The 13,732-nt window shown below is 41.9% G+C and overlaps 1 protein-coding gene across 3 annotated transcripts in view; it reads left to right on the top strand.

Moving 5' to 3' along the window:
* Positions 1-13,732, top strand: part of CFAP47 (cilia and flagella associated protein 47) — a 277,930-nt gene that overhangs the window by 165,199 nt on the left and 98,999 nt on the right. For all 3 annotated transcript variants that reach the window (XM_077342939.1, XM_077342940.1, XM_077342941.1), the window contains exons 49-51: positions 4,652-4,763; positions 7,934-8,047; positions 9,015-9,112. In XM_077342939.1, the coding sequence (XP_077199054.1) occupies positions 4,652-4,763; positions 7,934-8,047; positions 9,015-9,112 (324 nt within the window). The remainder of the gene's footprint in view (positions 1-4,651; positions 4,764-7,933; positions 8,048-9,014; positions 9,113-13,732) is intronic.

The following is a 13,732-nucleotide window of genomic DNA, read 5'->3' on the forward strand; positions in this document are numbered from 1 at the left end:
GAGAAAGCAGCTGCTTTGGAGGGGCATTGGCCCTCCTACTCCAACCATCATACAACAGTCCCTACACAGGTCACCACTGTCCCCATCTTCCTATTCATCTTCTACCACATCTTCTAAAGTTAGGCCAAGCAGGCCATGAAGGGGTGGGTTGCCATCTTCCTGCCTGCCCAACATTTCCCAAAGGCTGGGCCAGACACGGAAGGCCACTGGGGGGGGGGGGCTGCCTCCTTCCTCTCTTTCCTCCACATCTCCCAAAGACCAATCTGTTCATAGGAGATGGGCTGACTCCTTTCCATCTATCCCCATCTTCCAAAGGGCAGGTCAGGCAGGGAAGACTGTGGGGAGCGTCTGCCTTCCTACTCCTCCCCCACATTTCCCAAAACTTGGTGTGGAAGGCCATGGGGGTGAGGTGGGCTGCCTCTTCCCACCCACCCCATGCTAGGCTGCTTGGGGAAGGCCATGGAGGTGAGCTGCCTCCTTTCAGTCCCCCACATCTCCCGAAGGCACAGGTAAGTCTGTGGGGGAGGCTGCCTCCCTCCCATCCCTTCACATCTCCCAAGGGCCAGGCTAGGTGGGGAAGGCTGCTAGATCCCCCCAGCCCCTTTGAGGACAGCAAAGAGTGCTCCCATGGGCAGCTGCAGGGCCATGGGAAATTGTTGTGAGCCCAGGTTCTATTAGGGAGGAAAAGCCTTGCCAGGAGCTCCCGGCTTCATCTGAGCCTCAGCAGGATGAGAGCTTAGCCCAGCCAGATGTTCCACAGGCAGGGAGCTCTGACCAATAGGAGGGAATGGAACTGCAGACCAACCAGGGATTAGGTTGCAAAGTTGTTACAGGACCTCCTCATTTGTCTTCCCAGCCTTCAGCTGCAACTCCCTGCCTTGTCAGCTCACCTGACTCACCTGAGCCAATTAAGCAATGCCAGCTACGTGCTAGAAGAGAGCTCCAATCGAAAAGCTACCACACAATGTTAGCAAGACAGTTGCTAACTGCAGAAGACAGTCATCACAGAGTGAGGACTGAGAAGCTGCTGATATTAACTTGAGGCTGGGAGGCCTAGGTTGTGCATACAACTTGTGACCCGCTTCTTCTGCTGCTGCCCTTGTACTGCCTGAACGAGCCCTTGACTCACTGGACTAAGTTAAGACATTCATTGCGTTTTGTTATTGAAATACTGATTCTCTCTGCCTCCCTGGCAGTTCGTCTGTGCTTCCTTCCAGAAGAGAGCTGAACCCTGAGACCAACACAGGAGGCAAAGGGAATAGCCAGCTTTCCTCCCTTGCTTGGGGGAGATGGAGGGTGGAAAGAAGCTGAGGATGGAGCAGCTTACCAGCAGCAGGGCCTTTCAGAGAGACCAGCATATCTTCCACCCGGCAAGCATCTGGAAGAGGAAGAAGAGGACAAATAAGCCCCAGAATTGGCCCACATTGGAAGAATGCTCTCTCCCTATTGGTGGCACACCCCCATGGAGGGCCACCATGGCATGGGAGGGAGCGAGATGTCTGTGCACAGTTTGAAATGACTGGCTCTCATTGGTACAGTGCTCTCCCTATTGGTGGCACATCCCCAAGGAGGGCCAATCAGGTAGAGAGTGAGTTGGCTGCATGCAATTTGAACTCATTGGCTGTCATTGGCAGAATGGAATTTGAACTGATTGGCCCTCATTGGTTGAGTGCTTTCGTCCTGTTGGCACCACTACCCCATGAAGGGCTAATCAGGTAGGGATTACTGATTACTGAGGGGAGTGAATTCCACCCCATTCCAATAGTACCTGTCCTTCAGCACATGTCACAGCGAGGGGTGGTATATAAATCAAATGATGGCAGCCAGCCAAATCAAATGATGGCAGCCTCATGCACTAAAATATGTAAACTGCTGTTCAACAAATCTTGAAGCTGCTTATGTAGTAATGATTATTATAAATAACAAAATCAAATTATAAATAACAAAATCAAGCAACATCATAAGTAAACAACAGAATCCCATAAAATACAAAAGTAGCAGCAGTTTTAATAGCTGGGCAACCAGGATTTAAAAAAAAAACAGTTGTGAGGCTATCTTAAATAATAGCATTTCAATATTTTTGTGAAATATGAAAGAAAGGGGAAGGAGGACTTGAAGTAGAAGGGTGTTCCACAATTCTGGGTTTAATCACGATATGTTGACCCAGTGCTGTATCTCTCAGTCATGGAAGCACTTTAACTCAAATCATAGGAAAAGGCTATCATATGTATGTAGATGTTTTCTGATATATCCTAGTCCTAGACTGTTCAAGGTTTTAAAGGCCACAAACAGCACCTGGAACTTGGCTTGGAAAGAAATAGTCAGGACGGTTGTTTTCAATATTCACACAATTACCCAGTGAGTTTCCATAGGCAGAGTGGAGATTTGAACCCAGATGTCCCAGATCCTAATCAGAAATCTGCAAATTCATTTTGTGTGGCAGGACATGGATTAGTAGGCTTAAAGTAAGAAGTGAATTTCTTTGATTGCTTTCTCATGAGCTTAAATTTAAAAAAAACCTTCTGTGACAGCCTTTCTCAACTTTTTTACTGTTGAGAAACCGCTGAAACATTCTTCCAGCTTTGAGAAACCTCAGAAGTGGTGCAATCATACAGAATATGGTTGGAAAGCATAGCTGTGTACATGCCCATCTAGGGCCCCTCCCCTTCCCACCCCCTCCAGGCACATCATTGGCCACTTGGGTGGGTGTTGATATGACTATATATAGTCATTTCATCTAATAAATATTTAATAATTTAAAGATAGTTATATTAAAATTAACTCTCATTCATTTGGGAAACCTTTTGACAAACTGTCGATAAACCCTAGGGTTTCATGAAACCCTGGTTGAGAAATCCTGTTCTATGTCATAGTAAATGACCTGCTTTTTAAAATGTATCATGAAGTTCTTATGTACTATCTTAACCCAAAATTCAGCGATTTGACAAAACTTTTAACTTGCATTCAATCACGGTCAGTCCTTTAAAATAAATACAAAACCAGTTGATTAGACACAGCTATGTTTTTTGATGTGGGACACATCTTCTGGCACGCCTTATCAAACGGATATGTAGATGGATGTGACATCCATCATCCCGCCCATGAAGTGTGCCAGAAGATGGAGGGCCCAGCCAATAGCTGTGTTGGACCCTGGCCCCTGTGCAGTTGTTGCACAACCCACGCGGCTGAGGCAGTGGAGGAGGAGCGGGTAAGAGGGAGAAGGGAGTGAGTGAGTGCATGTGTGTTTGCTTGCTTGGAGTGAGAGAGGTTGGGAAACCCATAGGTAAAGGGGGAATCAGGAGGAGGGAAGGGGGAAGTCTCTCTCTGTGTCCTTTTGCATGTGAGAGAGGAGAGAGGAGGCAGGGAGGAGGTTTGGAAACCAACAGGTAAGGGGGGGAACCAGGGGGGGAGGGGAGGGAAAGGCATCTCTATATGTCTCTGTGTGTGTTTGCAAGGGAGTGAGGAGGCAAAGTCACTCCAGAGAAGGTATGTGTCCCACAAACCCTCTGAGAGTCAAACTATCAGGACAAATTTTTAAAGGTAGTAAAATCTGTTCCACATAATATATTTCTGGTAAGGCCTTGGAGTGTGTCTCATGGCTTAAGTGCCACTCAGTGCTTAACACCCACTTTGTCCCACCCTGAGTGCCTCCTCCTCCAACCGGCTTGCCTGTCTGTCCAGCAGCCAGCCAATCACCTTCCATCCACCACCCCTGACCACCCCCTCCTCCTCCTACTTCCCTCTACTTCCTCCTTCTACGGGCTCAGAGGCTGCAGATCCCTTCTGCATGAGAGCTGCCTGTGCTGGTGAGTTCTTTTCCCAGGTGTACCAGCCTGCAGCCTTTCCAAGTCCTGAGGGGAGGGAGAGGCCATCCACGGAGTTTTTCCACCCCAATCTAGTGCCCATTGTATTCCTGAATGTAACGGGCTTGGCTCATAGTAATAATAATAAATATTGTGAACATGCATAGTTTCTACTTTTTATCCAATTTTTCTTTAGAATTACAGCCACTGTTACAACCCAGCAGCTTTTGAAAAGAAAAATAGTTGAATAAGTTTGATGTCAGACATTGGATATGTTTATGTGATCTTCCATGTAATCTGAAAGCTTTAGTTGTATCCATTCTTGTGTACTATTTCATGTCATTCATGAGGTGAAGCAACTTATTTAGGAATAGTCTGAAGAATGGAACCATTCAGAATATGCCCAGAATGCTGGTCACCTCTTTTCGCTGTAAAAAGACTTCTATTATTTGTAAATTTCCAGGATGATAAGGATTCTTTTAAAAGAATTATTAGCATATTGAGTAGCTCCTGGTTATTATACTTAAAGCAAGATAACAAACAGCCCAAACCAGGGGTCCAGATTTTGCAGCCTTACTTAAACAATGTTGGTCAGGAGTATTTCAAGGAATTAATGTACCTTAACTTGATTTATGTTACCAAAATTTAATTCTGATATATTTGAAAGGGCACAGTGGAAAGTGTTCCCTTCATTCTATAGTCAATTAGGCACTGCAGGAAAGATTAAGAGAAATGAAGGAATGTTTGCACTTCATCTCAGTTCTGGAGCTACATTTTTTATACCTTCACATCTTCAACATTTGAGATTGTTTGACTTTTTATTTTGTTTGCTTCTTTTTGTTTGTTAGGTATCTTCAGATCTCTTGATAATAAGTGGTGATCCAACTCTGACTGTAGAACCTGGTGACACAGCTGCTTATATTCTGAATATATCTCCATGGAAACGTGGGAAAATGCAAGGTATATTTTAATTTTTATTTAGCGCTGCATTATAAGTATTGCATAATTACCTCATGATTTCATAAGGTGCAGCTAAGTGCTGATGAAATTACCTCACTCTCACCTCAATTTTACCAAGGCATCAATCAGGAAAGCTTTTTGCTTGTACAAGAATCTCCCTCAACAATACACATTTAATAATATCCAATTTAAAATGTAACTTCAATTTAGATTGCTCATAATCTAGTTTTCGGTCACCTATGCCAATCTAACTTTGGCTGCAAGCCAACAAAGCTGTTTACGCTCATGAAGGGACCATGTGCACAGTCAAAGTTTCTTGTACTGTTTTTGCCTCAGCAATTTTCACTGCCAAAAGAGGAAGCTGTTGTTTAAACTGTGGTTTAATTTGCCATGCTGGGTGCTGGAGCTGCAGCAAAATTGGCATAGAGAGCCCTGATCATTTTCTTTAAATCTGCCATAGAAGCTCCTGGTTTTCTCACAAATAGTTTTGCCCCAAACAAAATAAGCCAGCCTTCATCTTCCCCATTTAGATATATAATCTATCTAAGAGTGATTTATCATGTATTCAGAAATTAGGACGACTGCCTCCAGGATTTTGTTCCAGGACAACCTTAGCCTGTATAATTTACTTCCTAGTATGACAGACTTAACATTCGTACAGACTTGCAGTCTCACTTAGTAACAGAGCTGTACTGTCACTGTTTGCTGGATGTGTGGGATTCTAACATTTTTAATTGTCAGCTTGGTGTAGTGGTTAGGAGTGTGGACTTCTGTTTGATTCCCTGCTCCTCCATCTGCAGTAATTTCAAGTCCACAATCCACTATTTGACAATTTAGTGTAACTTTCCCTTTTCCTACAAACAAATTCTCAGTTCTATGTAAACAGCCCTGTGCTTTCGGGGAAGGCGGTATATAAATGTAGACAAACAGACAGACAGATATCGGTGCCATATGTATGGAAGCACCAGTATAAATTTTGACAAGGCTTGTGGTTTTCATTCCTTTGTGTTAAATGAGATACATGATAATAACATTAAATTGCTTGCTTTGAATGAAATCGTTTTGTCTCTGTGCTTGAATGTGAGGTTGACTGGTGGTGCTGGCATTGGCATTTCTATAGAGCAGTGGTTCTCAACCTTCCTAATGCCGCAATCCTTTAATACAGTTTTTCATGTTGTGGTGACCCCCAACTATAAAATTATGCAACTGTAAACCGAAACTGACCAATGGCATGAAGACCCATTGTTCATGATTGTATATAAATTGTTTTTTTCGCAGTTCAGTTCTGCCTCTTGTCCCACCATGCCAATCTCGCTCTTTTCTGCTGCTCCAGACAAAAGAACGCTCTATCTCAATCTACCCGGCAAGGCTGTTGTGTGGATGGTGCTCCCCGCCCGGCCAAGCTGCTTTGCCCTGCCACGACCCCTGTGAAAGGGTCTTTTGACCCCCAAAGGGGTCCTGACCCCCAGGCTGAGTACCACTGCCATAGAGCAAGCACTCCTTATTCTATTCCCATGGACTGAGAACTGTCCTGATCCCACCTAGATGATCTTCAGAAGAATTGTCTGGACTGCTGTCTTTTACTGCTATCAGAGTATAGAGTTCTCCCAGTTTTCATTAACTGTACCAATTGTGCCTTTGGATTTCAGGAAGCCCTTAGCTTCCTTGGTTGGTAAGATCTGTCAAGAGCTTGATGTACCCAAAGAGTCACATTAACTATCAAAACATCTCCTGTTCTGTAGTGTCCAGTTTTCTCCTGATTTCCCAGAGAACTGCAGAAATGGAGTGCTGGGATGGCAACCAGAATGGAAGAGGCAGAGGATTTATACTAAATTCAACTGCAAATGACATAGTCCCATTTACAGACCGTCAGCAAATGAGACTCTCCTGCAAAATGTCCAACTGTCAAACACGATAACCACAAAATTTGCAGCATCCCTCAATAAGATCATCACCCCTTCTCTGTTTTCTGATTCAGATAACAATCTTGTTTTTTCCAGTTTCTAAACAATAATTTCATCTTCCTTACATTTTATTATGAGATTTCCAAATACTATTGTTTCCTCTGTCACAAAGGATAAATGGAATAGTTTTCACAGAATTCTCTGAGCAGTTATATAACAAAAAAACATAATTTCAAAATGAAATTCTAGTTGTAGTTAGTTATGGTTAGCGTCAGTGCAGCTCTAACATTGAACCACAGTAAATCCCTACCAGACAAGGTGGGTGTAATTTGCAGTGCAGGAGGAGGATGTGAGTTTCCAATTGATCTTTCAGATAAGCAGACTTCATTGCAGAAAATCTTTTTATTTGGAAGGTGAATCAGGAGATCTCTTTCTCTAAGACTGAAGCACATAGGGTCAGTTCTACTATATCTAAACACATCCCTGTCAACCCCCCCCCCTCCCCAATCCCAACTTCGGGTGTGAAAACTCCAGATCTCACTCCTCTTCCTTTTTACTCTGTGAAACATAAGTTAGCTTCAGGTGCTGCCATCTCACATGGCCTCCAAGGCCACAGAGATAGTCTATACCCAAAGCACCTAACGGTTTTACAGCCTGCCCCTCCTTAAAGAATGGACAGGCAGAGACCATCCATCTAGGCACCCCTGTCCTACTGACCCTTCTGTGAGCTCTAGGTCAATGCAGACTAACTAAAATGGAGTTCCATTATCTTAAGCAAAAGCAAATATAAGATAAATACAAAATATGGCAGAAACTTGTGAATACATGATTTTGACAGAGGAGCTGTCTGAGCTTGCTAGTTCAAAAAACATTCCAGTTGTCTTAATCATGATTATCAGATTGGCTGTGATTCATGTATAACAAAGAGTAGTATCATTTCTTCTAGAGCATTGGAAAATGTATGTTTTCAACTTGTCATTGTGTTCTAAAAATTCCTTAATCCTGAACTATTATTAGGGGACCTCAGTTCATAGAACTTTATGCATAATATATTTTTGAAAAAACATCTTTCCTTTTGAATTCTGTACAATGTAGTGGCCAATATCAAAATGTGGCCAGTATCATGTGGCCAGTATCATGTGGTTAGAATTAAATATCTGAATTGTGCTTTATTCAAGGTCTTTGGAACCTTGGTAATAGTGTGCCAGTTCGTCCTATGAAACAAATGCTTCAGTTAATAGAACATCTGGTAACTATTTATTTTAGGTGTAATCTCATTTGTTGCTGAAGATGGAGAACAACAGCAGTGTCGACTTAACAACTTAGTGGAGAAGACACATGGTACACAGGAATTACAAACAGTCAATGCAGCAAACACTGGTAAGTTTATTATTATGGGTAATTTCATTATCAGTCTATAAATGTCCCATCATCTTTCATTTTTCAATGAAATGCATATTTCACATGCTAAGCCATGTGCCTGTTTGAATAATGTGTACTGCCTGAGTATAGAACAGTTTCTTGTTTTGCTATGCAAGGTTTGGTTTGGCTTTTTTCCCTCCTCCCTTTGTTTGTGAACCATTTTATGGCCATTGGCAAACTGAGGATCTAGACTACACAGAGAGAGAGAGAGAGAAAGAGAAAGAGAGAGAGAAAATGCTTCAATTTACCATGCTGGCTGTTGGAGCTGCAGAAAAACTGGCATTTGAGACAAAATGGTCACCTCTAGGTTAGACATCTGCAATTTTCTCTATACAGCACTTTACTTGAGACTGACTCAGAGACTCAATTGATCCAAAATACAGTGGTGTGGATCCTTACAGATACTCCATGTGTGTGTGGGGGGGGGGCACACGTGATACTGGTGCACTGGCTCCAGATTGATCTGATTCAAGGTTTTGGTATTGAGCCTTAAATGGTCTGGGACCAGCATAACAGTCTTCCAAAGATTAGGATGCATGGGTGGGTTTCAGTTCTTACAGAATTTGGTTCATTTGATAGATATGAGACAGGGAGGCCAGAATTCCTAGATGTTATTTCAAGCCTCAGCAATAGGCCTGGTGGAACAGCTCTGTCTTGCAAACTCTGTGGAATTGTTTAATGTCCTGTAGGGCCATGATCTAATTTGGCAGAGCATTCCACCAGGCCAGGACCAGTTTTACTTCCTTGGTTTTCTTTGCAGGCAGTTTTTTTTTTTGCAGGCATTTTATTGCATGTTTTCCGCCTTTAGAGGCGGTAGGCAGTAACCGAAGAGTGCCTGCCTTTACTTATGTTGTAAGCAGCCTTTAGGTTTTTTTTTAATGAAGTGTGTGGATTATTAATACCATAGTTTTTTCCTTTGACGTAGCTCAAAATTCTTCATGTGCCAAAGTGTGGTTTATTTTGGAAATAAACAGCATAGCAGGACCACCAGAAAAAACTCTGGATGTGGAATGTGCAGCTCTGGTAAGATTTATGTATTTATTTTGAAAATTTTTATACCAAATTTCCATCCAGTCAGGGTCCATAGAAGCATTAAAACAGGTAAAACATGATTTTAAATATATTCAGTTAAAGACATATAAACAAACAACACTAAAATGAGGGCCAGAACTATTATTGTGCTTATGCCAGATGAACAAAAACATCTTCACCTGCTGGCGAAAGACACTGATAGAGGGAGTCAGACGAATTCCCTTGAGGAAGTTTTTGTGGCCATTTTTCAGGTCACCGCCCATCTAGCCTCAGATGGTGGGGAAAACTGAAGCAGGGCCTGCAAGGATGGTCAGAGTGAGTAAGCCTTGTATAGGAGAAATCTGTTCTTAAGGTACGTAAGTTCCAAGCCATACAGGGCTTTAAAGGTTAATACTAGCCAAAGTGGAATGAGATGGGTGATATGGTCCCTACTCACCACTCCAGTCAATGCAGCATTTTGTACCAACTGTTGGTTTTGAACAGTCTTCAAGGGCAGTAGATGATATTAGTGCATGCACTATAGTGGCATGATCTTTTCTATCTGGGAAGCCCTGTAGCTGGCTCACCAGCTGAAGTTACCGAAAGGCACCTCTGGCCAGCACAGACACTTGTTTATTCAACAGAAGGCCAGAGTCCAAGTGCACCAAAGCCGTGAACCTTCTCCTTTGAGGGGAATGACGCCCTCCTCACATCCTGCCTCCCCCATGCTCCTATTGGTCAGAAAATGGCCACTATCTTGCCAGTAGCTCAAAGGTGGCTACCCAAAAAGGGGCATATCACCTGTCACTTCTGTCACACATATAAAGATATGTGTGTCTATATTCTTGTGTTCCAGAAGGATGTCCTATTCAATGGTATCAACAGCCACTAGGAGGTTAGGAGAATTAATAAGGTTGGTCTCCCCCTGTCCATTTTCGGGTGTGAATAAACCAGGCCTGAAGCCAGACAGAAATTCAGGAATTTCTCAAGTTGTCTCAGCTACCACTTGTTCAATAACCATGCTCAAGAATGGTATAATTGGATTGGGCAGTAGTTATTCAACTCTCCTAGACCCAGAATAGGTTTCTTTTGGAGCAGATGCACCACTACCCACTTGAAAGCAAGAATGACCGCCATGTCTCTTAGGGAGGCATTTACTGTCTCCCAGACCCAGTCCCCTGCAATTGGGCCACAGTGATTCCCAGGCATTTTTTATCATGATGTGTCCTGGTGTGACTGTAGTTGCTGTTCCACTGTACCTGTCTGCAGTGACTCCCAGACATCCTCAGCCCATGCAGCTGGGCTGACACACGGCTGGCCACTTTTGATGCGGAGCCTGGCACAACTGCCAGCATCCACGACCAGAATGAGCTATAGCAGCTCCATTCTGAGCAGGTTATAGTGTTATTTGCATATGTGCTGACATCACTTTTTTTTTTTTTTGGTGGGGGGGCGTCTTTTAACCCCTCCTATATATTTTATTATGAGCCTCTTGTGGCGCAGAGTGGTAAGGCAGCAGACATGTGGTCTGAAAGCTCTGCCCATGAGACTGGGAGTTCAATCCCAGCAGCCGCCTCAAGGTTGACTCAGCCTTCCATCCTTTCGAGGTCGGTAAAATGAGTACCTAGCTTGCTGGGGGGTAAACGGTAATGACTGGGGAAGGCACTGGCAAACCACCCCGTATTGAGTCTGCCATGAAAACGCTGGAGGTCATCACCCCAAGGGTCAGACATGATCCGGTGCTTGCACAGGGGATACCTTTACCTTTACCTATATACTTTATTATAGATTTCAGATTTTTCTGTCCCAAGTTTGCAGGAAAATATGCTTAGCCAGCATGTGACCCTAATCTAAGGATTTAGCTATCTGCAGATGGGAAGTATAAGTAGCTAATAGTATACAGATGTGTTTTTGGAGGTGTGTATGAATGATTTTACAGTGATGTGCATATAAGATAGGGGCGGTTGTTCGTATCCTTACTTTATATCAAGTTGTGTTACTGCTCCAAGATATACTAAGTTGACTATATCATTACAGAAGCATATTAATTTGTTAAAGTAAATACAATACATATTTTTATTCATAATTTGTGTTTGTTATTATTTTTTTCTCTACTTAAAACTGTTCATGCAGTGTTTCTACTCAATTTGTAATGGTTTGCCAAATTTTAGAACATGTTGTGGTATGATGATAATCTCAGGCACAGTACGCCCCTATATTAACAAATATTAGATGATCCATCAACTAAAAGGGCCTACCTTAAGGCACAATTTAACATCTTTCCCTCAAATGTAGTGAAAGTTTTACAAATTCCCTTAGAGGAAAGACGATGCTTTCATGGATGCAAAGTGCCAGATACTTTGGCCCACTTTCTATTTGATTGTGTAAGATTCCTCAAATATCACCAGCCCCTCTTGGACTATTTAAAGAAATGTAAATTGGGTGTGAATGAGAAACTTGCTGTAAGCAAGGTATTGATGAGGAGAATTCAAACCTTATTATGAGGATAGCTAAGTTTCTTTTAGAAGTTTCTAGAGAACATTTTTTGTATATGAATCAAGTAGTGGCCAAATAGTTTAGAGATGTAGTTGATTTAAAAGGTATTACTCTGTGTTTTGTTATTTCTACATATATATATCCCACTGTTTTACTATTAAATCTAGTAATTATGCCAATAAAGGTATAATCTGATCTGATCTCAGGCACAGAAGACTCACTTCAAGTAAAGGCCTACTTGTCAGAGTAGACTTCAAATATTTATCAATCCTGAGGATTTTTCTTCCTAAAAGTAGTAGACAATCTGATAAAGAAAAATTGTTGATGAGAATGAGATCAAATGAGATATTTTGTATGTGTGTGTGTCTGTACACACACTCAGAATTCACTATGGATTTTCCAGTGTTTGGATTTCAGAAACTACCGTTTATAAAAAAAGCAATCCTGCAAAATGAGATGGCATTTTTAAAAGGTCCAATAGGAAATTTTTCTAAAAGAGTCTTTTCCTTACTGCCCCCAAAAGATGTTTTGCTTTTGTCAAAAGGATATATTTCTCTTAGATAACACAACATAATCATAGAATCATAGAGTTGGAAGGGGCCATACAGGCCATCTAGTCCAACCCCCTGCTCAACGCAGGATTAGCCCTAAGCATCCTAAAGCATCCAAGAAAAGTGTGTATCCAACCTTTGCTTGAAGACTGCCAGTGAGGGGGAGCTCACCACCTCCTTAGGCAGCCTATTCCACTGCTGAACTACTCTGACTGTGAAATTTTTTTTCCTGATATCTAGCCTATATCGTTGTACTTGAAGTTTAAACCCATTACTGCGCGTCCTCTCCTCTGCAGCCAACAGAAACAGTATCCTGCCCTCCTCCAAGTGACAACCTTTCAAATACTTAAAGGTTGTCACTTGGAGGAGGGCAGGATAATCAAAGACATTATTTTGTGTGCTTTTAAATATTAACAAAATTCCAGTAATAGATTAATTTCTGTTTATTTCAGCTGCTAATGCACTTTAAAAAATCATCTGTGTTTATATAGGCTGCTCAACAGTCAAATTTGCAGCTGGAACAAGAAGGTGGTTGTTTTAGTACATAACCCATTGCTCTTTCTTGACAGCCAGGGAAAAATAATATAGGTGTTCAGGGAAAACATAAAACACCTTTTTATATGCAGTTTTTGAAATGTGCAGTTAATATTTTAATAGTGAGCCTGCTATAAATGAAAAGGTAAACATGATCCCATGGTGTATTTGAATGGGCTTAATTTTGGGAATTTAAAAATAAAATTATTAATTTTTGAAAAGTAGAAATGCAGTCTCTAAGCTGAATTTTAATACTGCTAGGTTTCACATACAGATATATTGGCCATCTTTCTTCTAGTTTTTGGGACACATATTGAGACAAGGGTGTGTCTGTTCCCACATGTCAAAACAGATGTTTCCTTATACATGAACTGCAGACCTGCATATTGTTAATAACCATAATAACAATCCCTACCTGTGGGGTCTCTGCTGGGATAGAGCTCACTTAGATTTAAAAATAAAATGCAAAACTATTTTTTAAATTTATATTTCAATTTTTATAACACCACTCCCAAGATGGCTCGTGGTGGTTCACAAGAGCGTTTCCCTCAATAAAATCCCATAACCCCCCCCCCAGTTAAAATCATTTCTATAAACCCAGTTACAACCATCCCCTGGTGATGACCTCTCCCTTCCACCCCCAGCTCACCAGGCGCAATAGCTTTACCTGGCACAGTTGGAAAAAGGCCATGCACGCTACTGGACCACCATAGAAAGGGAGGCATCCAAGATCTAAACTAACATTTCAACATTATGTCCTTTGTAAATACAAAACAGAGGAAGTAAAAGCTTTAGCTTGTGTATTGATTCGGCATAAAGGAAAAGGCATTAATTGAGCTATCTAGAAACTACCCAGAAATGTCAGCATAAGATGTGAACCAGAGAAAGTAACTATTGACCATGGGTGTACCAAGTAAATAGGTAGGTTAGGCTATAAGAAATTGCAGGCTATATGGCCTCTGGGGATCTTTTATAGGTGCCAAATAAGTGATGTTATAGGATTGGTACATATAATTATACAAACAAGATACTGAACATGATTGTCGATGCT

The sequence above is a fragment of the Paroedura picta genome, chromosome 6, assembly GCF_049243985.1.
Source record: "Paroedura picta isolate Pp20150507F chromosome 6, Ppicta_v3.0, whole genome shotgun sequence".
Lineage (NCBI taxonomy): Eukaryota > Metazoa > Chordata > Lepidosauria > Squamata > Gekkonidae > Paroedura > Paroedura picta.